Source organism: Marmota flaviventris, chromosome 1, assembly GCF_047511675.1.
Source record: "Marmota flaviventris isolate mMarFla1 chromosome 1, mMarFla1.hap1, whole genome shotgun sequence".
NCBI classification, from domain to species: domain Eukaryota; kingdom Metazoa; phylum Chordata; class Mammalia; order Rodentia; family Sciuridae; genus Marmota; species Marmota flaviventris.
This window is the reverse complement of record NC_092498.1, coordinates 35,961,703-35,988,431: the sequence shown is the minus strand read 5'-3', so window position 1 is coordinate 35,988,431 and position 26,729 is coordinate 35,961,703. Positions and strand designations below refer to the sequence as shown.

At 38.6% G+C, this 26,729-nt stretch overlaps 1 protein-coding gene across 2 annotated transcripts in view; it reads left to right on the top strand.

Annotated features, from left to right (window-relative positions):
• The window catches only part of Col28a1 (collagen type XXVIII alpha 1 chain), a 165,245-nt gene that overhangs the window by 104,425 nt on the left and 34,091 nt on the right, over nt 1-26,729 (top strand). For both annotated transcript variants that reach the window (XM_071612512.1, XM_071612515.1), the window contains exons 26-27: nt 1,958-2,026; nt 4,417-4,485. In XM_071612512.1, the coding sequence (XP_071468613.1) occupies nt 1,958-2,026; nt 4,417-4,485 (138 nt within the window). The remainder of the gene's footprint in view (nt 1-1,957; nt 2,027-4,416; nt 4,486-26,729) is intronic.

Below are 26,729 nucleotides of genomic sequence, written 5' to 3'. Positions count from 1 at the left end.
AAATGGTGGTTCCATTCCCAGCTTTCCAAGAAATCTCCATACTGCTTTCCAAATTGGCTGCACCAATCTGCAGTCCCACCAGCAATGTACAAGTGTACCCTTTTCCCCACATCCTCGCCAGCACTTGTTCTTGTTTGACTTCATAATGGCTGCCAATCTAACTGGAGTGAGATGGTATCTTAGGGTGGTTTTGATTTGCATTTCTCTGACTGCTAGAGATGGTGAGCACTTTTTCATGTACTTGTTGATTGATTGTATGTCCTCCTCTGAGAAGTGTCTGTTCAGGTCCTTGGCCCATTTGTTGATTGGGTTATTTGTTATCTTATTGTCTAATTTTTTGAGTTCTTTGTATACTCTGGATGTTAGGGCTCTATCTGAAGTGTGAGGAGTAAATATTTGTTCCCAGGATGTAGGCTCCCTATTTACCTCTCTTATTGTTTCTTTTGCTGAGAAAAAACTTTTTAGTTTGAGTAAGTCCCATTTGTTGATTCTAGTTATTAACTCTTGTGCTATGGGTGTCCTATTGAGGAATTTGGAGCCCAACCCCACAGTATGTAGATCGTAGCCAACTTTTTCTTCTATCAGACGGCGTGTCTCTGATTTGATATCAAGCTCCTTGATCCATTTTGAGTTAACTTTTGTGCATGGCGAGAGAAGGGGATTCAGTTTCATTTTGTTGCATATGGATTTCCAGTTTTCCCAGCACCATTTGTTGAAGATGCTATCCTTCCTCCATTGCATGCTTTTAGCCCCTTTATCAAAAATAAGATAGTTGTAGTTTTGTGATTGGTTTCTGTGTCCTCTATTCTGTACCATTGGTCCACCTGCCTGTTTTGGTACCAGTACCATGCTGTTTTTGTTACTATTGCTCTATAGTATAGTTTGAAGTCTGGTATCGCTATACCGCCTGATTCACACTTCCTGCTTAGCATTGTTTTTACTATTCTGGGTCTTTTATTTTTCCATATGACTATGCTGAGATTTCATCTCACTTTAGTCAGACTGGCAGTCATCAAGAATACAAATACTAAATGCTGGAGAAGATATAGAGGAAAAGAAACAATTTTGTGTTGTTGGTGGAATTGTAAATTAGTACAACCACTATGGAAGTCAGTATGGAGTTTTCTGAAAAGACTAGGCATGGAATCACCATAACCCAGCTATACCACTCCTCAGCCTTTGACCTGAAGAATTGAAGTCATCATTCTATAATGATACATGCATACCCATGTTACAGCAGCACGATTCCACAATAGACAAACTATGGAATCAGCCTAGGTATCCATCAATGGACAATGGATGAAGAAAATGTTATATATATATATATATATATATATATATATATATATATATATATATATATATATATACATATACATACACACACACACACACATACACATATGCATGGAGTTTTATTCAGCCATAAAAAAGTGAAATTATGTCATTTGCAGGAAAAACAGATGGAAGTAGAGATCATTCTGTTAAGAAAAAGAAGTCAAACTCAGAAGGTGAAGGGTCGTATGTTTCTTCTCATATGAGAAAGCTAGATTGGAAAAGGAAAAGAAAGATGGGGGTGGATCTCATGAAAATCAAAGGGAGATCAGTAAAGGAAAGGGACCAAAGGGAAAGTGGCGGGATATGTGTTGGGGAGTGATATTGGCCAGGTTATATTATTATATTTTGTGCATGTATGACTGTGTAACAACAAATTCTATCAGTATGTACAATCATAATGCACCAATAAAAAATGTGGAACAAAAGAGAAATTAAACAAAAGGAGATAACACATAGAGTCAAAATAGGAAAGCGATGTAGGAGAAACGGGCTCAATATCTTAGTGAAATTCAGGTGTTTATAAAAATGTTTAAATATATTTTTGAAAATGCATATTTAACATGAGATATACCCTAAACATTTTTAAACCAATAACTTACCATTCATTTTGTCTTTTCAGGGAGAGCCTGGAGTTAGAGGCCCTCCAGGTCCTGTCGGGCCTCGGGGAATAGGAACCCAAGGGCCAAAGGTGAGTTCTCAGGTCTGTGCTCTACGTGAGAGTCAGATGCAGGTTGAGCATCCCTAAAAATCTAAAAAGTCAAGAATCTGAAGTGCTCCAACTTCCAAAACTTTTGAACACCAACAGGATAGTTCAACATCTGACCTCATGTGATGTGAGGCAGTCAAAACCTCGGCCTAAAATTATGCCCAGCTATATGTATAAAGTGCGTATGAAACATAAATGAGTTTTGTACTTATATTTGGATACCATACACAAAAGGTCTCAGTATATATATGTAAAAAGATCTGAAAAAATTCCCCAAAATCTGAAACACTTCTGGTCCCAAGCATTTCAGATAAGGGATACCCACCCTGTACCTGTGCCATCAATGCCAAACAAGTGAACAGCAACTTCAAAGTACGTGTTTGTGTTGGTGTTGACTTGTTCTTTCCTTGATTACCTATGAAAAGTCTTATTTTTTCACATCATATGAACTTTCAGTAAAATGGACCATTTAAATTTATAAAGCCATGTGCTTCCTCAAAAGAAATTAGAAAGCGGCCTCCCTTAGGTAGTTGCCAAGAGCTCAGAATATTTCTAGGTTTCGTATAGGCTGTGCTGTCATCAAGAAGCACGTCTTTGCTTTGGCCAGAGGTGCTTCAGGTGGCCTTTCAGCAGGTCACTCAGGGGCTCATGTATCTACTGTGTCATATGCCACATTCGCTTGGGCAGAGCCTGGGTGCAAGGATCTAGATTTATTGTCCCCATAGAAGGTGAGAACTTCCTTTGTCCCCTTTGCCCTTATTTTTATGTCTCCTTCTTTTTCTCCTCCAATTTTAAGATAATTCATCCTTTTATTCTTTTAATCCAGTATTTCTCAGTGAGGGAGATTTTGTCCTTCCCCCTGACCTCCAGAAGGACATTTGGGCTGTCACAGCTCGGGGTGCTACTAGAATTTAGTGGGTAGGGCCCAAGAACACTGCTAAATATCCTACAATGAACAGGATGGCTTTTCATAATAATCATCTGATTCAAAATGTCAATATGTTTTCATAGAGTTTGGAAAACTGTTTTGTTTATTCATTTATTTAGGAAATGTTTTTGATTTGTTCAAAAAAATGAGGTGAGACGTATCAGACATGTTCATAGGGAAAATAGGTATCAATGAACTGTCATCATAGATTCAAATTTCAAATAGATATATGCACACCCCAAATGTACAGAGTGAATGTGAACCCCATGATCAGAAAAAAAGACTTTCTGAGTCAAAGATTTTACTGAGAATCCCAGAATTACCAGGATTGCAATTTATCCCTTATTTGTCTATTAACTCCATGTGGCAGCAAGCTATTTTTGAGCCCTAATAGATCCCTTTATATATAAAGATCCCCTACCATCCCCCACCCCCAGATGTTAAAAATCATTATCTCACTGGGTGATGAGAATATGGATCCACTTATCTCCTTATTGTCATCTTCATTTCTGGTCTTAAATAGTTTTGCAATGAGGAAGTAATCAAATAAAATAAACTTTTTTTCATATTGAAATGAAAAAGACTGACTTATATGGTAATGTATATTAACCCACAATTTCTCAGAGTTTGTTCTATTCAATGTTAATATAGGAGTTTCTGAGATAAACAAAGATAATCCCTATTAGGAGACTTCTTTGAACCTTTCATATATGTGCCATATAACAACCTTTTGGTCCAGATCATACTGCACATATGAGGGTAGGTGTAATGCCTAGTGATGTCACAGCCATCTTAATTTGTATAAGTACATTGTGATGTTTGTACAAGAAACAGTCACTATGCATTTGTCAGATCATATCCCCATCCTTAAGGGCTGCATGGCTGTATTAATGGGCACTGGAGATTTCCATGGGGAGGCACATAGTGTTTTCTAATCTGACTCCACCATTAAAGAGTCTTTCCTCAGAAAACATGGGGTCATCTTATGAATATACCCTGGGAAATGCTGCACTTACTTACTATCTCATGTTTTCATAGAAAGTTGAATACGGGCCCACATCAACATTCACTAAACCTTTAGCGCCATATTGAAGCAGAATAACATGTCACAGGTCCCACAGAATCCTGCATCAGTGGTTGTCAGATTTGGTGTGGGGCAGAGGAGCCAAGCAGGGCCTCTCCTTCTGTCTACTCCTCTCAGCTCTGCCTTTACCTCTTTATTTATATTTGGATTACATGTAAGATTTTGTTTGCAAACCATCTGAGTAGCCTAAAAATATTTAGAACAACACTGCTTTAAATAAAATATAAAATAGCTTATGGATAGCAAGAAGCTCCTAATTAGGCTAAAGAAAGAATTTAAGCTGAGAGTAGTAATATTTACAATTTTTTCTCCCTCAATCTTCTTACACTTTATTTTCAGTTTCTCTCCATTTTCTCACAGGGTGATATTGGGCAAAAAGGTTTGCCTGGCCCCCCTGGTCCCCCTGGCTATGGATCACAAGGAATTAAAGTAAGTGAATGTGATTGTGCTGGAATCCTTGCTCAACTCCACAGGGCGATGAGAAGAGGCTGTGGATAATGCAAAATGTGGCTATTATGAAATGGATTTAATGCAAGGTTAGCAGTTAAAATTGCATCTAGTATTTAGAGAGATCATCCAGAAGTGTAGAAATGGTATAAGCACAATAGTTTCATGGAGGCTTAACATTATCAAATTGGTTGGTGGAAAAATCTGGTGGTTTCTTCTTTGTGGTTTCTGAGCTGAATGGAGACTTCATGCCAGCTCTGTGTTCCCTAGCTCTCACCTTCCTGACCTGTAAGCTTCCTTCCCTGGTTGGGCACTTTCCAGTCTTAGCTATGAATGGAATCACATGGGGGAGCTTTCTGAATAGTATTTATATCCTGCACTAGAAGACTAAAATCTGAATCTCTGGGGGGCTAGCTATTGAGTACTGTTCTTTGTTTGCTTGTTTGCAGTACTGGGGATTGAACTCAGCGTCTCCTGCATACTAGGCAAGCACCTCAGCACTGAGCTACATCCCCAGTCCTTTTCTGAATTTTATTTTGAGACAGGGTCTTTCTGTGTTGTCCAGTCTGGACTCAAACTTATAATCCTCCTGCCTTGGCCTCCTGAGTAACTGGATGGCACATGTGGGCCACTGTACCAGGCTGGCTGCTGTGGTTTTAAAACTCTCTGGGTGATCCTCCTGAGTAGCCTGGGTGAGAATCAGTGCACTGATGGCCTGAGTCTTTGTTACTGGAATTCATGGTCATTTGTATTCTGCTTTATTTCTACTCAGCAACAACAAGGCAATCTAGAAAGAGGGTATTGTTAGGGTGTCCATGTCTCAGTAGACAGTTTGATGTCTACATGTTACTAGATAATTTCAAACAATTCCCTTCCTTCTTCTAACATATTGGTTTTGTTTTTTAACCATCCCATTCCCTGTAATAAACTGGCTTTTATTTATTAACATGCAAAAACTTTGCGAGTGGGCAATTGAGAATTGATAATTGAGATTGACTCTAAAAAAAGTAGAAACATTCAAAACAGACTCTTCCAAGTAGCAGAACTTCTTAGTAAGTAGGAGACAGCAGGGGCCTAAGATAATAAATGTGAAAATCCTGTGATGGAATTAAACCACCTACTCCTGTGTAGAGAGAGTGAGCTAAATCAAGAGCAAAACTCACTGAATCTGTGTTAAATCTTACAATTCATCACACAACATCTAGGGTTTCCATGGCAGGTCTTTTAAATAACAGTTGTTCATCTGTCAGACTAAGTATCTAAGCAAACAGCAGGCCGCATGTTGTTGATAGTACACAAGCGCTGGAAAATAAAGCAAAAACTCTGCTTCCTATAAACAATAACACTCTCATACTTAATCCTTAAATTCTACAGTTAAAAGAGGTTAACACTTTACATAATGTTTTGTATGAATTTTTATAGAAAACAAACGAGTGTTAGAGCCCCGGGCTTGTTATCAACATGAGCCCAGCTCACATGTGCTTGGAGTTCATGTACCTTTCTACTTCTTTAAATCTGGTGGTAATTTTTTCCCTTCTGTTTTCAGGGAACACTTTTATTTATTTATTTTTTAATTCACATTGAAGCACCTTGAGTTGCATTAAGTCAGTCTTCACCAACCATGACTCATTTGGCTGGGGGCCTTTCTTATGCCCTCCAGGTTATGCCATGTTCAGATCTATCCTGAGTGAAACTAGGTCATGAAGCCCAGCATCATAAGGAAAGAAGCAAAGTCAAAACTGCCACATCACATATTCAGAGATGAGAAGCTTTCTCTCCACGTAGGGCTGTGACCTGATGCTACTTGACCAAGGCTGACTCATAAAACCTTTCAAGACCTGTTGGATTGCCTGGTGCTGGCTGGCAGCAGGCAGAAGTATTTCCCTCAGGACACCTACCTCATCTCCTGACCCTTGGTTATACCATCACGGCCAAAGGGAGGGAACTAGAAAACAGTTGGCGGCATTGCTCCGAGTCATGTTAAGACTACATAATCAGTGAAAATTCACTCCTTACAATTGTTTGTGGGTGTATTTCCCACAACTTTCCAAAGGCTTTTTGAATCAGAGAGACTTGGTCCTGCTTTTATTCTGCTTTGCAGGCTTTGATGGGAGCCTTTGTCGCTGCTAAGCTTTAACATTGGTCTGAACTACACTCTGTCTCTCTGGGCCTTCTGAGCCATGGGGACAAGAGGGGCCAGGGCTCAATCACGGAAGTGATCTGCTTCAGCATGCACCTGACTTTGTTGCTGGAATATTGTTTCTTTAGTTCCGGCATTGCACCCACCCAGCCAACTGACTGAACACCATCTGTGTTAGGCAGGTAGGCTAAGTGCTGACATAAAAGGGTGAGTGAAAAGACATGAACTTAGTCTTTGTGGAATTTACAGTCAGAAGATAATCAATCTTTCCATTCCAGAGAGAATGGAGGGCAACACAATGTGATGAGTGGAGGTCACAGGGAAAGAACCAATGTCAAAACTCTCACATCACATACCCCGTCCTCACAGAGATGAATAAGCTTTCTCTCCACTAATCATGGTTCCTACAAGATCCTAGAGACCTCAATAATAATTTTGATCTTAACCTTAAGAGCAATTAAAAGTCAGAGAAGGATCATGTGATTGATTCAGAAATGACTGACACTGGTTACCATCTGTGGAAGGGATGGACATGACTAGAAGGAATGGGGGGATAGAGGGGATCCCCTTCCTATGCCCTTTCTCATTCATTTGATTCTTCATGTGGAAGAGTGTATTCTTTTGGGATATTTTTCCTCCTGCCTTCCCTGAGACTCTGGGACCATCCAGGTTGCTGCTGTGGCAACCTTGGGTACCATGACAGCATTCCAATGTTTCCTGCAGCCCCTCCTGAGGCCTAGCTGGCTCTGCATAGCAGAGGACTCCAGCTCCTTGAGGGCCTTAGTGCTTTTCCTCAACCATGAATGTCTGCTGATTGAATGAATGAGTATGGGGATGTGGTCTTTGATCCCCAAATGGCCTTGGCTTTTCAGGTCTGTAGTCTGGGTGAGGAGGTTATATAATGCCACCATCTTGTATCATTGTGAGCCTCCAGTATCCACCACTGCTTTAGAGATAGACACTGGATATGTTAATCATCCCATAGATTTTTGGGAGGGAGAAGGGATGGCATTGTGTCTTAAGGGATTCCTTGATATGCCCACGAAGCTCTTGTGAGGCCAGGAGGGACGTCATAAGACAGTGGGACATTCAGGTGCAAAAGCCAAGTGTGGGCCACCAAGGTTGCTGTTCTCCAGTTCTTCAGTTTCCTTTTCTTCATCTATTCAAGTCAGTTTCAGTGTTCTCTCAGCCCAGACATTCATTCCCCTAGTATTAAGTAAGGATCAGGAGGTCCTTTCATAAATAAGTTTCCTGATACCCCTCCTTGACTTTAAAGAGTTTCTCGGTTAGATTTGTGGACTGGTTTCTCTTATAACTCTTCTTATTCCTGAATTCTTCATTCATTGAAAGGATTACCTTCTATACAACCAGTTTCAGTTCTTCCTTCGAGCTTGAGGTTACTGATCCAACCCTGGGGCATTGATGGTACTTGCCACATCATGAGTCTGGGGCAGAGGATGGGTTGATTATTTTAGGCCTGGCCAGTTTATTATCAGTGTGTAAAAGTCCTCTCCTTGACGAGCTGGGGAATCTGGTCTACGCTGTTTAACAGAAACCTTAATGTCTCCAAAGCAGACACATAGTCATGATTTCAGTGGTGAAACTGTTCCAGGGCTGGCAGACCAAACTCCAGATCAGCTGGACCCATAAATGTAAGGCAGTTTAGTCGATATGACCTCTGTCTTGTATCTACATTCTGATCTTCATGGTGAAAGAGTCTTAGAGCTGCTCAGACCTTGGTTGGATTCTTTCGAGCTGTATAACCTTGGATAAATCATTTATTTTTGTTCAACATCATCTTTCTTACTTTTAAAACAGGAGTAGGGAGGCCTCATTTACAAGATGCTGTGAAGATAAAATTGTATCAAATGTTGAGTACTCAGTGGTTGTTACTCAACAACATGGGCTATGGAGTCAACAGATTTGAATCATGATTCCTCCACTTTCTGAATACTGCATCTCTGCCTCAGTTTCCACATTGATTAACAAAAGATAATAATAGTACTATCTTCTAAAGTTGTCATGAGGCACAATAAAAATAAGATAGTATACATAATATACTTAACCTATGGTTATGTATGTAGTAAATCTTCACAGTTATTCACATAATTATCTCTTCCTGCTTTCTTTCCCTTTCTACTAGTTCTTGGAACTTTCTAAGAGGAAGGTTTAGGATTCTAACATTCAAGTGATTTAATATTATTAAACACAATCTGCTGGTTTCATTAGCTAGTGTTGTCCTGACTCCAGTGCCACATATATATAATGACTCATATAACAGTCCACTGTGGGTTCCTGGTTGATGGGCAGTTTTCTTACACACAGAATTTCATTGAAACTTGTCTTTCATTTCTCGCTGCTCCCTTAGCTGAGCCTCTTTACTGTTTACATCCTCAGATAGAAAAAGCATGTGTGGAAGGGGCACAACTGCTTCTTAAAAGTCTTGATCAGGAGGAGGCACACATCCATTCAATTTTATTGCATGGCTGCATGGCCATAGTTAATTGCAAGGGATCTTGGGAAAGGTGATCTATGTGCCCAGGATGAAAAGGAATCACCAGTTTGGTAAAGAGCTGGAAATTGCTGCCACACATAATTGAACCCATTTCTAGAAAAGATGGAAAATATAAAGTTATTTGTTGCTCGGAAGTATGTTGGTGCTTCTAGAAGAGAACAGAAAACACGGGTGGGCTCCAAGGCAGCTTCACACACTCTCTCATTCTCCTGATACTGTGGGAAACAGACACCGGAGCTTCTACAGACTGAGTTCAGTCCTACCGTTTCTTTTATCCTATTCTATAAAAGAGAATCCTAGAGCCTTGATCATCTTATTTCAAGCATCATCGGAGCACCTGATGGATTAGAACTTGTCCGAGGAGGCAGACTGAGTGCCAGCCAAAGAGCTGGGGGAGGCTGGAGGTTGGTAGGACCAGGAAACGAAGAGGAAATGCTCATCCATGTCAGTGGCAAAGCCATGGACAGAGGAGGTGGGACGCGTGACATCTGGGAGGAGAGCTGGACTCACAGGATGGGAAGAGATGGCAGACCTCAGGGAGGGCATAAAGATGGAATGAGGAACACAGTGTTGACGTCGACAGACAAGGCCAGCACTCAGGCTCCTGTGGGGAGTCGGGGAATTGTTGGAGACCTTGGGGATTACTTGGGAGGTCAGTAGCCTTGAAGCCAGCAGGAGTGTGGTGGTGGATGGGTCAGCCCAGTTCATAGAGCCTAACATGGGGAAAGCCTAAAAAGTGGCTTCTCCTGCCAAAGCTCTCTGATTCCGAAATTTAGGATGGAACCCAGACCCTGTAAGATTCTTTACTCACTGTTCAAGATTCATGTAATTTCCTAGGTAGGTTTCTTTTGGTTATCTCACTTGTGCTGAAATATCTGTGTTTATGTTCAGCCCAAGCTCTTTATTGATGAAATCAAGTATTTTTGCTCATTCTGGTGTCCCTTCACCAAAAAGGCTGTTTCAAAGAATGTCAGGAATCTGTAGTGGAAACTTCAAGAGCCCAGCTGCCAGCCTCCTGTTTGGCTCCTACCTGTGACCTGATTGCTTTGAATGTGTTTCCAGAATCCATTTGACTAGATTTGTGGTTAGAATGGATCTATTATAGTACAGAAAATTGCCACCCTTAGAGGACAAAGAGAAATGATTTATTCATTGAAAAAACTGACATAAGGGGAAGAAAAGAATTTCACTTATAAAAAGCCAGGGGTAGATTTGATATGTACAGAGTTGCAAATGCCTCAAATACCTGCAGAGAGGTTAAGAACTATTAATTTTTTTTTAGTCTCTAAACTCATAAACCACCATAGATGGTGTTAATGTTAGTTGGGGAGAAACATGTATACAGACACATACATTAAATTAGGACTCTTTCTTGTTTGAACTTGGAGTTATTTCCTCCTCTTTTGACTACAAATGAATAACAGCATAAAAAAACAGAAAATAAAGCCAACCTTGGTAATAATATGATCACTGCATTCTATTTGCATATACTTCAGAAATTAAATAGAAATGTTAATCAATGTAGTTAACAGCATAGTAAAGACGATGTGGATGTGCTTATGCTAAAACCATCTTTGAATTAACTTCTGATACTTATCCTTTATTGTAACTTTCAAAACCCACACAAAACACAACAATTCTACATAAAAATAAAAGTCAAAACCCAGAAAGGAGTTGGATTTATAGTAGTTTGGTGTTTTGAGCCTATACCTGCCCCAAACTGATAGTGGTAGGGGAGACTGGCTACAAGACGATCTTGATTATAAATGTCCATAAATGTTTCTTAGGCTCTCTAAATCCCATGCACTGTGTGAAGGCATCCCCATGTTTTTATACATTAAGTTTTAATGTACAAATTTTAATGTATAAACTGAATACAATTATATGGATTATAAAGCAATCCCCAAAAAGCTGAGTGTGCAGTATTCAGAGGCGTCCAGGTGGCTCACATCAGGGAACGTTGGTGTTATTCAGTGGGACTGGCCTGAGACCAAGAGCATTTCCCACTTGCAGGTTCAAACTTGCATTTTCCTTCTGGGCAAAGTTGTTTTTATTCCTTGAAGCCAGTGAGGGAAAAAGATGCTTCTTCCCCTCCTCTCTTCTTCCTTATCTTTCCCCCTTCATTTTCTTTCTTTCTACTTCCTGCATTGGGGGATAGAGTAGAGTGTGTTCCTCTTTCAATCTCATTATTAAATTTTTCCTTTTTAATAGCCAATTCCCCAAATCAGAATTGGAATGAAATCTTGAGACTTTGAACTTAGCCAGACTTGAATCGTCGTTAGTAACAGCTTATCCTTCAAGCTGTTTACTGTGAATAAGGACCCGTGCAATGACCAGTGGCCATAACAGATTTGCTGAGCTTCTATAACACTCCTTACATTGTTGTGAACCTAAAAGGAAAAACAATCTTGAAATCATTTTCCCCCCAAAGTTAATATGGTTCTCTACACCAGGCTTTGTTGTGGTGTCCCAACCCCAAAGGAAAAGTTGAAACAACTACTGACTTAGGAAGAAGACATTATTGTCCAATGCCATGTGCTGATGCTGAATATTTTAAAAAGAGATTGGAAATGTCACCAAAAGCTAGAAAATCATATGAAATATTTCACTTGAGTCGTTATATATCAAAGCTACTCATCATGCTATAATAGCACATTATTTAAATTACAATCATTTGGTTTAAACTGCTCTTTCCTTTCCCTCTCCTTCCTCTCTCCTGTCCTCCTATCCATCCACTATCTGTCTAGTATATAAAAGTAGGGACACCATATATATATACTTATTCCTTTACATTCTTGTAACAGCATCCATATAAAACTCAGTTGAATAAAAGACATGATTAGCTAAGCAACTCAGTGAGATCCTGTCTCTAAATAAAATACAAAATAGGGCTAGGGATGTGGCTCAGTGGTCGAGTGCATCTGAGTTCAATCCCTGGTAACCACCTACCCCAAAAGAGACATGGATAAATTAGGTGCTATTACTGTCTTTCTACTCCCTGAATTTCAGTATAAAAATTTATAAAATGCATTTAATTTTTTACCACCAGAAACAATTGTTCAGAAATAATTTTACTAGTATATATTTTCACCCTTTTTCTTTCAAAGTTTAGAGCTCCTAGAAAGAACAAGGACCTTCTTATGCTATCTAAATACCATACATTATTTTATTCAAGGCTCACCATCCTGTGAGGTAGGAAGCCAAACCACAAAGATGGTAAGTAAGACCTCGGAGGTCTGAGTGACCTAGGAAGCCAAGGTAACCCAGAGCTACTGTTTCTCCAAACTCTCTGAATTACCAGATAATAGGAGCAATCAAGTCAAGGCAGGTTTCAGAGAGAGGAAACATAAATTTGAGCCTTTGAAAAGGAAATGCCACTCAAAATTTTAATCTGCATCTTAAAATTAAAAATTGACACTTCAAGATGTGACATATATGTGATGTCTCCCCAGTCCCAACAATGTAAATTAAAAAAAAAATTCCCTCGTCAATCTAAATTTTTTTTTATAAAAAGCAATTATTTTTCTGCAAATGCAGTCCCATCAGAATTTAAGGATTGGAGTTAGTGACCTTTTGATTTTTTTGCTAGGTTTACTGAAGTCTCAGTGGGATCTGGCTGGATCTGTAGCTGCATCATGTGAAACTGTAGCAACTGCTGCAATGTCACACATTTCAAAGGCTTAGGGAGTCCTTTCCCAGTTAGCTTGTGGAAGGGTGGACTCCTTTGTAGGCAAGCTTCTGTGACATATCTCTAAGGAGTCTGCAATCCACGCTGGTTTTCATAAACACATGAAGAACATTATGACTGTTGGCTTTTTATGGTTAGCACCTTTCTTTATCCAGTTGCAGAATATGACTTGTCATTTTGAATATAAGAAGTGAGAGAAAGTAAAATAAGTTACCTGTTCAGGGTCAGAGAATCCCCAACAAAAGAAAGATTATGAAGTTTTATGAGTATTTATGACTTAAACTGGCAAGCCATAAAGACAGCTCCATAATAATCTTTCCTTCATCTTATAAAAAATTCTTCAACATCCATTCTTTAGGACTGCTTTTCACTTCCTAGTGAGATGGGCAATACCAGAACAGACATCTACCATGCCCTAAGGATATCCAAAGAGAAGACCAGAGCTCTGAATGAGGAGAAACAGAGGCAGAAAAATATTCCACTTCTGAGATAGAGGGAATTTGAAGGAAAAGGAGAAAGATACATTTTTTGAAAATCTATATATAAACATTTAATATATATGCATTTTGTATATATACATATATATACATATATGTGTGTATACATATTAAAATAAAATATATTGAACAAATATTTATTAAGTGCCTACTATTTTGCATGCTGACATCCTAGATGTTAGGGAACTTGAGACAGATAAAAGAAACCAAGTTTAAATACACACACACACACACACACATATATATGTATATATATGTACATACATATATACACAATAAATATATTTTTTAAAATATTTTTCTAGCTGTAGATGGTCACAATACCTTTATTTTGCTTATTTATTTTTATGTGGTGCTGAGGATTGAACCCAGTTCCTCACACGTGCGAGGCAAGCATTCTACCGCTGAGCCACAACCCCAGCCCACACAATACATATTTTTTAAAAGTGGGATTGAACCCAGGGGCACTCTATCACAGAGCTACATCCCCAGTCCTTTTTATTTTTATTGTTTTAAGACAGGGTCTTGCTAAATTTCCAAGTTCAGCCTTGAACTTGTGATTCTCTCATCTTAGTCTCTTGAATTGCTGGGAGTACAGGCATGTCTGCCACACCTGGTACAAGTTTATTTTTGACTATTGCATTTTTTTACCACACTATCTTACCTCTACTCCATTCTCCTTTGTTCTATTATCTTGTTTTATGGTTTCATAGTACTTTCATTATCTGAAAACATTCGTCTTTATTTACTTGGTTAATTATCTGCTGTCTTCTGATAAAAAGAAACTGTAAGAGCAAGGGTTTTGTTTCTTTCATCCGTCTCTAATTCCCTCACACCTAGAAGGATGTCTGCAATATAGTAGGCACTTAGTAAATATTTGTTCAGTGAATGAACAAAGTAGTGAATATGTGAATGGAAATATGGAGGTTACGGGACAGGTGATGACAGAACTTCCCTGTAACCATGCTCTTTGACCCACAAAAAAAGATTTATTCATGTATACAATTCAATAATTATTGAATTCTATCAGTAGAGAGAGCCCTAAACTTGTGAAATGATTAATTCTTTTCTAGATTCTAGTTTTTCATAGAATGGGGTTACTTGACTCTTTGGTAGACCTGATTGGCCTAACAGGTAAATATTTACTTAGAAGAGTTGGATTTGGCTTTTTGTATGTGTGTCTTTGTAATCAAATTATCTATTGCTAAAATAGGATGAAAAAACAAACAATTTACTTGTCTGACAGAAATAAACCTGAGGGTATTGTGTGTAGTCGTTCCTTTATATGTCCAGTGCATTCTGCTCAGTGATAGGGTACGTATTCAGTAAGTTCTTGATTGGTCCTACTTTTAATATAGGTCCTACTTTTAATATAGGTCCAACTCATATTGTCTTAATTAAAGATAGAGGAACCTTAATATATCATTGCCTGTCACTAGATCAGCCAATAATTATGCAATGTTATTACATTTCCCATGATTCTCTTAGGTTAATAAATTAAAAATAAATGAGACATCTGGTGCTATCCACTTGTTAGATTTTCACAACTGTGGTTTTTACCAGGAAGTTTAAGCCTTGGGAATGGACAGATTTTCCTGTGAATTCTTATTTGTAGAGATGATATTTAGAGTAGTACTAACACATTCATTATAATTTATTTTCATTGGCATAGACTATGAGCTATTATAAGACTTTTTTTTGGTGTATGCAATTAAGGCTTTAAATGGTTTCAAAGCAGAAAATAGATTTTTAATCCATTGGAATACTAATCTTTTAAAAGTTCTCTAACTGGCTTCTGTTGGTCTTGAAAGAAGTAGTTAATGAGTTAATAGTTTCCATTGTGTTTATTGTGCCAGTTTTAGAAAGAAATTAATCTTTCATAGCCCTCGATCTGTCTTTGCTTCTTAAATTACCTTACTATTGTGATTTTTAAAAGTAAGCCATCATATTTGCTTTGTTTCCTGATATGAATGTACTTAAATAATAACACACACATACTCTTTGCTAGGGTCATGAGACAAATAATGTTAATGTGCTTCTCAAAGTAGAATTTGCTTTCATTTTGCATATCAGGAAGACAAGTTAATATACATGTTTACATGTAAATTCATCTGTTCTTTCTGCTTCAAAAAGGAACATTGATTCCACTAGTAAGTATTGGCTAATTGTATGCAATTTTATTTCAAGCAATTCATTTAATAAATTTTTCTTGAACTCATGCAATATAACAGGCTGGGTTCTAGATGCTTGGGGTGATATATCAAAACAAAAGAGGTAAAGATTCCTGACTCCATAGGAATTGAGTTCCATTGGTAATAAGTATAATAAAAATGGAGATTATATAGTATGCTTGAAGATGAGAACTTTTGTAGCAATGACAAGAGCAGGAAAAGGAAGAGGGAAGGGTGTGATGAATCTTTAAATGGATGGCCTTATGACAAGATCCCATTTGAGTGGAGACCTGGAGGAGGCAAGGGGCTCTTGTGGATTTCTGGGAAAGAACATCCCAGGAAGAAGAAAGAGCTCCTGAAAAGGCTTTCTAGTGTCAGGAGTGTGCCTGACGTGTTCAAAGAATTGCAGAGAGTCCAGCATGGCTGGAGATGAAGTCAGGGAGGTCACAGCAGTGAGGTTGGGGAAGGGCCTGTATCACGGCGACTTGGGAGAGCCTCTGCTTTCCCACAGAGAGGAGTGGGGAGTAGTTTGCTGGGTTTTGACCAACAATGTGATACGGTCTGACTTACTTTTTGAAAGAATGACTATGACTACTGGGCTGAGAATAGACTGTCACAGGGCCAGGATTGCACCAAGGAGGCTATGGCAGGAATCCAGGCAATGACAAATGGCATTTAAAAATCTAGCTCACATAAATCTAACTCCTTTGGAAACGATGTGTATCTAGTGGCCAGTGTCTGAAAACTGAAGCATGCAATGGAAAACATTCTATTATGACAGAATTGATGCCAGATCCATAAATCTGATTATAAATCTACCCACAGAACTTAAGGATGTTGAAGCATATCAAACTGTATTTGATATCTGGATTGTAGCCCAAGATAATAACCATAACTCTGGATTGTAGCCCAAAATAAAAACTTTAATCCTAGATAAATATTTTCATTTTACCTTTGACAAGAACAAAGGTGAAATCTGTCCTTTTTCTTTCTTGTTCAATCTATGATTATGACATGCTAAGACATTAGAGGTGAAATTATCAGACCTAGGATATACATTTAACACACATACCACTTGCCTTACTGGCATCCCTGACAAAGTCCTACAAGTGTTTGTATTCTGTTGGCTGTTCACATTTTTCAGTATACTTTTTTTTGGAGTAGGGGTACTGGGGATTGAACTCAGGGGCACTCGACCACTGAGCCACATCCACAGCCCTATTTTGTATTTTATTTAGAGACAGGACCTCACTGAGTTGCTTAGTGTCTTGCTAAGTTGCTGAGATAGGTTTTGGATTCAAAATCCTCCTGCCTCAGCCTTCTGAGCCGCTAGGATTACAGGTACACACCACCACGCCTGGCTGCAGTATGTTTCTTAATGAATTAAATCTTCATCCATAGTAACTGTGGGTGTGAATATTTTATCCAAAGGCATTATATAATTTGAAAAAGGCTGTATTTATTTATCAAGAAAACAAGTCTAAAAATGTTTTTAACATGTGCCCAAATAACGATCAACTTTAAGAATTAGCAAGACACATATGATCTGAGTGCTCATTCCTGACTTTTCTCAATCTTTCAGTCCTCTAAGATCAAAGTCCTACTGATCTTTACATTCCCTATGACAGCCCTTACTCTTGGCCCTTTACCTTATAAGGATACTTAAACTATACCTTGTTTTGTATCTTGACTTAATATTTATCTAATATCTGGTAGAGTTAGTTCTCAGATGTTCAACTTGTGATGAAAACTGCAAGTCCATGTGGTCTGATTCTCTAAACATTTGTACAAAACAATTATCTTTAAATCTGAAATGTCTGCATTTAGCATGTCTCTTATGCTAATTTAGTAATGGATGGTGTTTGTGATCAAGAGTGATATATGAGGTGGGACTGGGAGCTAGTAAGACTGAATTCATATACCATACACTAAAATGAGTCCATTCCTTCTGAGTCACAGAGTACATGTATTTATAATCTACCATTTCTCATTGCATATGGTGAATGACATTGCAACCAGATTTGACAAGCGGAAGCAAAATGTTCTGAGGTTTAACCTTGGTACTTTGCTGATGAGATCATCAACTGTAACTAATCCTAATAATGTCAGCCAATGTGCAAAAATAAACAATTTCCCAGAGTAACCAGTTTTATTAAAGTGGATTTTAAAGTGTGAATTAAAGGATCAAAAGACTCAGGGCCACACCTTGCTCACTGGAAGAATTTCTTATTTCCTGCTTTTGCTTATTTTGTCAAAAACACTTCCTTGTTAGCAATGATCTTTGTCCTTTATTCTATGGTCTTGACCTGTGATGTTCAATGCTGCATGTTTAAAAGTGGGGTAGAAGTTCAGGCATTATAGGAGGAAACTGGGGATTTCTTAGGGATTTGGGTAAGAATCCATGCCTGGCATAGTTGGGGAGCATCAGTGACAGCTTGACTGGAATGCGGTGAGCTATGGGTGATATGAGAAGTTCTTAGAGGGTGTCACACAGAGCAGTGACCTGATATAAATCATGTTAAGTATGGTTCTGGTAGTATGTGACAGTAGACAGTGAAGAGATGAAGAAGTGAGATAGAAAGCTATTGATGGAAAGCAGGTTAGGGGATGGGGATGTAGCTCAGTTGGTAGAGTGCTTGCCTTGTGTGCACTAGGCCCTGGCTTCAATCCCTAGCACCACAAAAAAAAAAAAAAAAAGAAAGAAAGAAAGAAAGAAAAGCAGGTGAGGGATGATGATGGCTTAGCCAGGGTGGCAATAGTGAGAGCAGCGATTGTATTCTAGGTTGGATCTGAGGTCTAATATAAACAAAGGAGTCAAGGAACATGAAGATTTTTGACTTGGATGACTGGAAGGCTGGAGCTGCCATTTCCTGAGGTGAGAAATATAGAAAGAATGGAGGTAGAAATTTAGACTTGTTCCTCTAAAGCTAAACCTATCAGTGGTGCTATTCCATAGGTATTTGAGAGCTAGAAGACTACAGTTTAGGGAAGAGGTCAGGATGAGAAATGTAAATTATACTTAACAATATATAAATGGTATTTGAAGTGTTGAGACTAGATGAGAACATGTGGAGAGTGAAATTAGAGAACAGAAGAGATCCTAGGACAGGGCTCAGCTCATCCTGCAGTGCTGGAAGGTTGCATGATGAGGAGGATCCAGCAAAGGAGGTTGGGAGGTTGGGACAGTAGGGTGGAAAGAAAACCAACCGGAAGTGATGTCCAGAAGCCAAGTAAAGATGTTTTAAGGAGCACTGATTTTGGTACTGCTGATGAGATGAGAATTAAAACATGATCATTAGATTTTTTGACAATATGGAAGTCACTGGTGACCTTGAGGAGAGCTATAGGTACACACATATCCTCCTCCTATCTTCAAGGATGCAGAGAGAATATGTAAAACAGATGTGGGAGATATTAACAACTGATTAATCTGGATGAAAGTAATCTTGGGAAAACATTCATATTATCCTTGCATACTTTTGTGAGTTTGAAATTATTTTAAAAAGAAGTTTTTGAAAGGAGAGAATAGTGAGGAAGGAAGCAAAGATGGAGAACATAGGCAACACTCCGAAAAGAGGAACAAAGAAATAGAGTAATTCAGGGAGGAAAGTATATGATTAAAGAAGATATTTAATTTAAAGATGGGAGATATTAGAGTATGTTGTATGCTGATGGGAACAACTGAGGAAACAGGGATAAAATTGTGATTGCAAAAATAAAGGAATTGCTAGGTGTGTCTTTGATCTTTCAAATCAGAAAAGATTTCCTCTAAGCCCCCTCCCATCCCACACAAGATTTCATTTTAAGTCTACAACATTTTTTTTTCTTGCAGTACTGGGGATTGAACCTAGGGGTGCTTTACCCCTGAGCTATATCTACAGCCCTTTTTATTTTTTATTTTGAGACAGGGTTCTGCTTAATTGTCCAGGCTGGCCTTGAACTTGGCAGTTCTCCTGCCTGGGTCTCCCAAGTAGCTGGTATTGTAGGCATGTGCCATTGCACCTGGCCATTCTACAACATTTTAAGAATACCTGACTGTTCAGAGTATGAACATCCCTGAGAACAGAAGCATTCTTCTTTTATTGTATGTTTTCCAAAGACCTCGTAGCTATTTTACAAAACTTTGTTAGTTTAAAATATGGCTATAATGCATCCTTGTATTATATCTGCATCCCTCATATGATGTAAAGTTGTAAAATTTTCCCCTTTCCCTTCATTCCTGTCTCTATAGAGACGATCACTGTTGCAGTTTGGTGTGTTTTCCATATTCTAGAGTAGCTGTGTATACATACAGATAGCACAGTGTCTTTAAAAAAAATCATTCTATGCATAGTTTTTTCAACTTTCTTTGCTTCCTCTTCCAGTTGACATAACTTGGATGCCCTCTTAATCAACATAGAATTTATTTGTAATAGCTATATTATAGTACACTAAATGCTTGTAATGTCATTTATCTATATATTTTTCTCCCCCTGCCAGAGATAACTTCTCATATTTTCTCATACTATACTAACATTTTCACTTCTTTGTGTCTTGAAAGGCTTATTCCTTTAGCTATTGGTAGACTTCCCTTTCTTGTATGCAAATGAAATCTGCCTACCTGAAGATTTTTCTGCTGCTGCTTGCTAATTCTTTGATGTAATTTTTCTATTTCACTTTGAGTATGAGTCTAGGTTATAAAATTTTGAGAATACAGTTTCATTATCCATATACTTGCCTCTTATATTATACTTTGACTCGGGGGTTTTCTTGATATGTCCTTGAAGTAAGCATGATGCAAGAAAAACTGAGTTAACTTTGGTAATGAATGACTTTAAAGGTATGCTTTTATAGGAGACTCTGATTCTATGGATCTTTTCATAGTTTTATTTCTTGGCCTTTGATGTGCTATCCATACATGCAATGGTAGAGGAAGACCTACTATTCATGTGTCATTAAGTAGCTTATGAAGAAAATCAAGAGAAAATCGTCCCTGAGTGGGTAAGAGTTGCCTCTCTGAATCTGGTCTGCATTGTCAGGAATAATTTCTGTGTTAAGTTGGAAATGAGAAAGGAAAACAGGGCATATAAATGAGTGAGGTTAAGGTTTGCTTACAGGAAGTGTTAATCATAAAGTTCTCTTATTGAAAGAATTCATAGGACTTTATAAATATTACTTCTTTAATCCCCATAGTATATCCAAAAAAGTGATTTATAAAAGGGCTAAAGTTGTGAATCCTCTGCTGAAAGACATTTCCTGAAAATTAGTTGATAGTCCTTTTTGCACTAATTCCTGGTGGAAAATCACAGGTTACAGAATGCACTGTCTTCTAGTAGCTATGATCCTTTCTGAAGATGATACAACTATGAGAGCAATGTAGAACTTGTACCCTATAATTCATGCCTCAAACAGAAACACTTAGAAGCATCCATAATTTCTGCACAGGCAGATATGTTTTTTTTTTTTAATTGACAATGGTGATAAGTTTATGTCTAATATGTGGGCAAAAAGTGTGAGAGAGGCCAGGTGCAGTGGTGCACACCTGTAATCCCAGTGGCTGAGGAGGCTGAGGCAGGAGGATTATGAGTTCAATGCCAGCTCAGCAACTTAGCAAGACACTAAGAAACTCAGTGAGACCCTGTCTCTATATAAAATACAAAAAACGACTGGGGATATGGCTCAGTGGTTGAGTGCCTCTGGGTTCAATCCCTGGTAACTTCCCTTGCCCCCACCCAGAAAAGTAAGAGAGCCAGAAATAGATGTGTGTGAATGAGGATTAAGGTGAGATGAAGCCTACAGAGAAGCTGGCTGGGGACACAGGCAGAGCCAGATGGTGCAGAGCCTGCCTTCATGCCACGCTGCAGAGCTTCTGCAGGATCTTGTCCCCTGGCAGTTCTCTAGGCAAGCTGCCTTTGCCTCTCACCCCCCACCAGTGTCACCTAAGGACCTGGTAGACACTCGGTTCTTGGGCTCTACCTGAACCCCCAAAGCCAGTAACTCTGAAAGTGGAACCCAGAGAGTAGGATCCTTATTTTCACAAGTTCTACAAATATTTCTGATGTTCATCAAAGTTTGGGTTTACAGCTCTGATGACAGGAACCCTAGAAAGGGTTGTTTGTTGAAAAAGAGCTCTCGGCATGAGAAGAAGATCACCATTAAACAGGGACGAGAGGGGGGAAGGAAAGAGAGAGAAGGGAAATTACATGGTAAAGGAAGGAGACCCTCATTGTTATACAAAATTACATATAAGAGGAAGTGAGGGGAAAGGGGAAAAAAAAACAAGAGAGAGAAATGAATGACAGTAGAGGGGGTAGAGAGAGAAGATGGGAGGGGAGGGGAGGGGAGGGGGGTAGTAGAGGATAGGAAAGGCAGCAGAATACAACAGACACTAGTATGGCAGTATGTAAAAACATGGATGTGGAACGGATGTGAATCTGCAATATATATACGGGGTAAAAATGGGAGTTCATAATCTGCTTGAATCAAATGTATGAAATGTGATATGTCAAGAGCTTTGTAATGTTTTGAACAACTAATAATAAAAAAAATAATAAATAAAAAAGAAAAAGAGCTCGGATATTATATAGTTCACTCCTTGAAGGTAGATACTTCGATAATTTTTTAGAATTTTCACAGAACTGTGCAAGTATCACCACAACCTAATTTTAGACATTTTCATCATCCTCAAAAGAAAGCTCATGTCCCTGGCAATCACTCACATTCCTTTCTCATTTAACCCTGAGGCCTGGAAAACACTAATCTTTCTGGCACCATAGATTGGCCTATTCTAAACATTTAATACAAATGGAATCATAAAATATGTGGTCTTCTGCGTCTAGCTTCTTTTGCACATCATAATTTAAAAAAATGCATCCCTGATATATCAGAACTTCCTTTCTTTTTTAAATTAATTTTTAAAAATTTATATATGACAGCGGAATGCAATACAATTCTTATTATACATATAGACCACAATTTTTCATATCTCTGGTTGTATACAAAGTATGTTCACACCAGTTTGTGTCTTCATACATATACTTTGGATAATAAAATCCATCACATTCCACAATCATTTTTAACCCCATGCCCCTCCCTTCCCCTCCCACCCTTCTGCCCTATCTAGACAGAACTTCCTTTCTAAGGCCAAATTATATCCCATTGAATGAATATACTCCATTTTATTTATCCATTTGTCCATTGATGTATATTAGGGTTATTTCCACTTTGGGGCTATTATAAATAGTGCTATCTTGAACATTCATGTGCCAGTTTTTGTGTGAACATATGTTTTCATTTCTTGTGGGTATATAATCTGGAAGGGTTTTAAGGACAGAGTGACCTGGTCAGCTGAGTGTTGGACTCTATTACAGCTTGGGAATATACTTTCTTCTCGTTTTTCTTTCTCTACACCATTTGCATGCTCAGTGCATTAACTCAGCAATGATTCCTTGTTTGACAGAGGTATGGGGAAGAGGAGGTGGACTGTGTAGTTAGAAGTATCTACCTCCCTCAGATTCTCAGGGTCTTCTGAAGTATCATTTCCTGCTTCCTCACTTTTGAAGATCTCTGGAATGGATGGATGTGAGCTGAAGAAAGACATAGATTAAAAAAACTATTGCAACAACTTAGTTCACAAGCAATGTGAGTCTAAACCTGAGCAAGTTTAAAAGAATAAGTGTGATGTTTCTGAACCATTGGATTTAGTGATTCATAGTCTTCTTCCAACAATCTCCAGCCATATTGCAAAGGCAAGCTGATACATTGAATAGCCTTCTCTTCCTCTTAGTGTGAAATATTATTTTTCAGCATTGCTTTTTCTCCTGAAGAGAGAAAATTTACAGAACACCACTCCCTGAAGAGCCATCTTTGGAGCCACTTGCCTGTAAAACCCAAAACTGCTCTGAACACTGCTGATGGCCTCCTCATTTTAATGTCAGAGTGTGCACTTCTTGGCACTCAAAATATTTTGGAGCCAAATTATTTTTTCAATAATTTAATGCAGAACACTCTTGTTATGGTTTGATCTGCTAAAAGTAGGAGGGACAACAGTATCCATTTCCATAAATTTAGTGGCAACTAAATGCAATTTAGTGGTAACAATTCAAAATTATTCTTTTATAGTTCTGGAGCCCCGAAATCCAAAATGAATCTTAGTGGGCCAACATTAACATGTTAGCTCTGGGAAAGAATATACTTCCTTGTCTTTTTCAGTTTCTAGAGACACATGGCTTGTATCTCATCATGCATGTTTCCTTCTTCCATCTTTAAAGTCATTATTATATCTTTTTGATTTCTCTCTGCTTTTATCACATGGCTACCTTCTTTGCTGTCAAATTTATTCTTCTTCTCTCTGATCTGATGTACCCAGATAATCCAGGATAATCTCCATGTGTCAAGATCTTTAAAGAAATCATGTCTGAAAATGACCCTATTTTTATTTAAGATTATATTCACAGGTCCCAGGACTAGGACCCAGCTATATTTGGAGGCCATTATTCAGCCTACTCCACTATTAAATCAGTATGAAGGAGGCTTTGCCCTTTCCACTGCTTCTGGGTCCATTCTTATCTGGCATATTGGGGAAAAAAGAGCAGTTTGAAAAGCATACAACATTTCATGGAAGTCTTTCATTCAGCAAATTCAGGCACAAGGATTGAATATTGCACTGAGGCCCCATTTCCTTCTGCTGAGACCTTGGCTGTGTCTGTCCTGGTCAGCATTTCCTGCTGTCTTTGCACCTTGCAGCACTGCTTTAGTGGCATGTGCCATCAGCAGAATGCTTCTTAAATGAGCCACAGTGGTTTTCTAACTTGTAAAGATCCCCTTACCTGTTTTATTCAACTATCTCAGAGGCCAATATGACAGGAGCTATTAGTAAATTGGCTTGGACTCAGTTCTACAGTCTAAGTCCAAAGAACCTTCTTCAGTTGATCCACATAATGAATGATCGGCTGGCACTTTTCCACACATTCCTATTATCTCTTTTTCACATTGATCCCTGCAAAGTTATCATGAAATTTGCCTTGAATTAACCTGAGCAGCACCTTGACATCTATGGGGTATGCAAGGCTAATTAAGACAAGAGTTTAGGGTGCCTGGTCTCCAGGTAACTTCTACTAAAAAGAAGGTTAGCCTCTGCTTCCACTGACTCAGCACGACATGCTGTCCAAAATAGGCACCTTAGATAAAAAGGCAGAAAGATAAAATGCATTGCCTCTACTTTGGGAGTTCATGATAAGTAGAAAAGAGATGATGTGAACATCCAAGCATCTTAGGAGATGAATGTTACAAGAGAGGTTTAGGTTGATATGAGGGCATTCATCTGGACTGGGGTGAGGGCAGATCAGGGAAACCTTCTTAGAATAGTTGCAAGGTCTGGGACTCACCTACAGATTGAGTGAGGGTGTTGGGGGAGCACAGAGGTCAGGACACAAAATCATTAGCATGAGAGACTGAGAGGTAAAGGAAAGCAAACATGGCTCAGTAAGATTATTGTAGTTGACAGATTTGGTTCTGAGATGTTTAGTATGTGGGAAGCTCTAGAAAGTACATAGAAGTCAGGCATGGAGTTTGGAGACAAAAATGGAATTGGGGACTAAAGGATTAGAGATTAGCCTTCTGAGATCACCACTAAAATCATAGATGTGGACAAGATTGTTAAGGATATTAAAGTAAAAGTGAAGGACTATGGCAGACTTTGTGAGGACACAAGGAGCACCAAGAGAGAAGTGTGGAGGTCATCAAACCCAACTAAGAGCATGGGCTACTAGAAATACAGGGAGAACTGGGAGACTTGTGCTATGCAGATGGCCAGCAAAGGGAGCATTCCAGATGTCCTTGTCCCTAGCACAGTCAACTGCCACTCAACCAACCCTGTCTCTTTGTATTTATCATTGGCAGTACAAGTGTATTCAAATGCTATGTAAGATGTTCATAAAATTTGGCAGATTTTATAGACAGCTATTTAGACAAGAGGGCAAGACGTGTTAACGTATGCAGCTGAGACCAGCTGGTAAAGCCCTCAAAACCACGGCACTCTTTGCACTGTGACCTATCAATGCATTTAATTTTCGGATTTAAACTAAGAATAATTATTATTGGAACACCGGACTAAGTTTTGTCAATCAGATAGAAAATCAACAGTGAACACAGGTTCATGAAACAAACAGCCCAGTTACCGGGCTTGATTTTGCTGAGATTGTTTGCAAATGTTCATCTGTTACTTGTTCACTCATTTTATCACCTGCTAGTAATTATAAACAGAAAAATGGAAATAGAGACTAAAAGTTTGAGAAAAATGATGTGGAAAACTTGACTCACAAAAGTGAGAATAATTTGGTTGTAACTTACATGAGCTGAGTGGGACCTAATTTGGATATTTATATTTTTTACTCTCTTGGTATCAGTGGCCTGTAAATATTTACAATAACCTATTTCTTCCTAGATAAGCCTGCTATCTCAGGTGGTATGTTTTCATTAAAGCAAGTTTCAGATAGAATTCTACTCTAAGTTTAACTCCTTATTAGCAAATGGGCCCCCACACAACACATTGAAAGGTTCCAATTCCATGTCTTCTTCAGCATTTTTATAAGCACTACATAAATAATCACTGTGAGGAAAATGCAACCCTATTCCCAGGTCCAGATCAAGTTAGATCAGGTGAAGAGTTTCTTCATTATGGAATGAATGTATGAAGCACCTGTACTGAAGGGAGTTTTGAAATTGTGGTGCTCTACCAAAAGTATATGGCTTATGGGTTCACCTGACTCTTGGGCCCCATTCATGCAGGGGCAAGTGACCTGCACATTTCTAGCCACCACCTATCTTGAACACCCCATATTTCACCAAAGATGAATTGCTTTTTTTATGTCTCTGGAACAATAGATAGCAATATTTGAAGTATGCTTCTTGGAAGTATGGACTACTGATTATGGTACAGTCATGCTTTGCTTAAGGACAGGCAAATGTTCTGAGAAATGCGTCACCAGGCAATTTCATCATTGCACAAATATCACAGAGTATAGTTACATAAACCTAGATGGTACAGGTCAGTTACTTGATATGGCTTCTTGATGCAATCAAGCAATGTAGTAAACATGAGATGTATGAGGCTCCTCCTTGTGCATATGTTTTACAGTAAGGATGTTACGCACACACACGTAGGAGTATGTTCTAACAATGATAAAAAGTATAGTATAGTAAGTACACAAATTAGCACCTAGTCATTTATTATCAT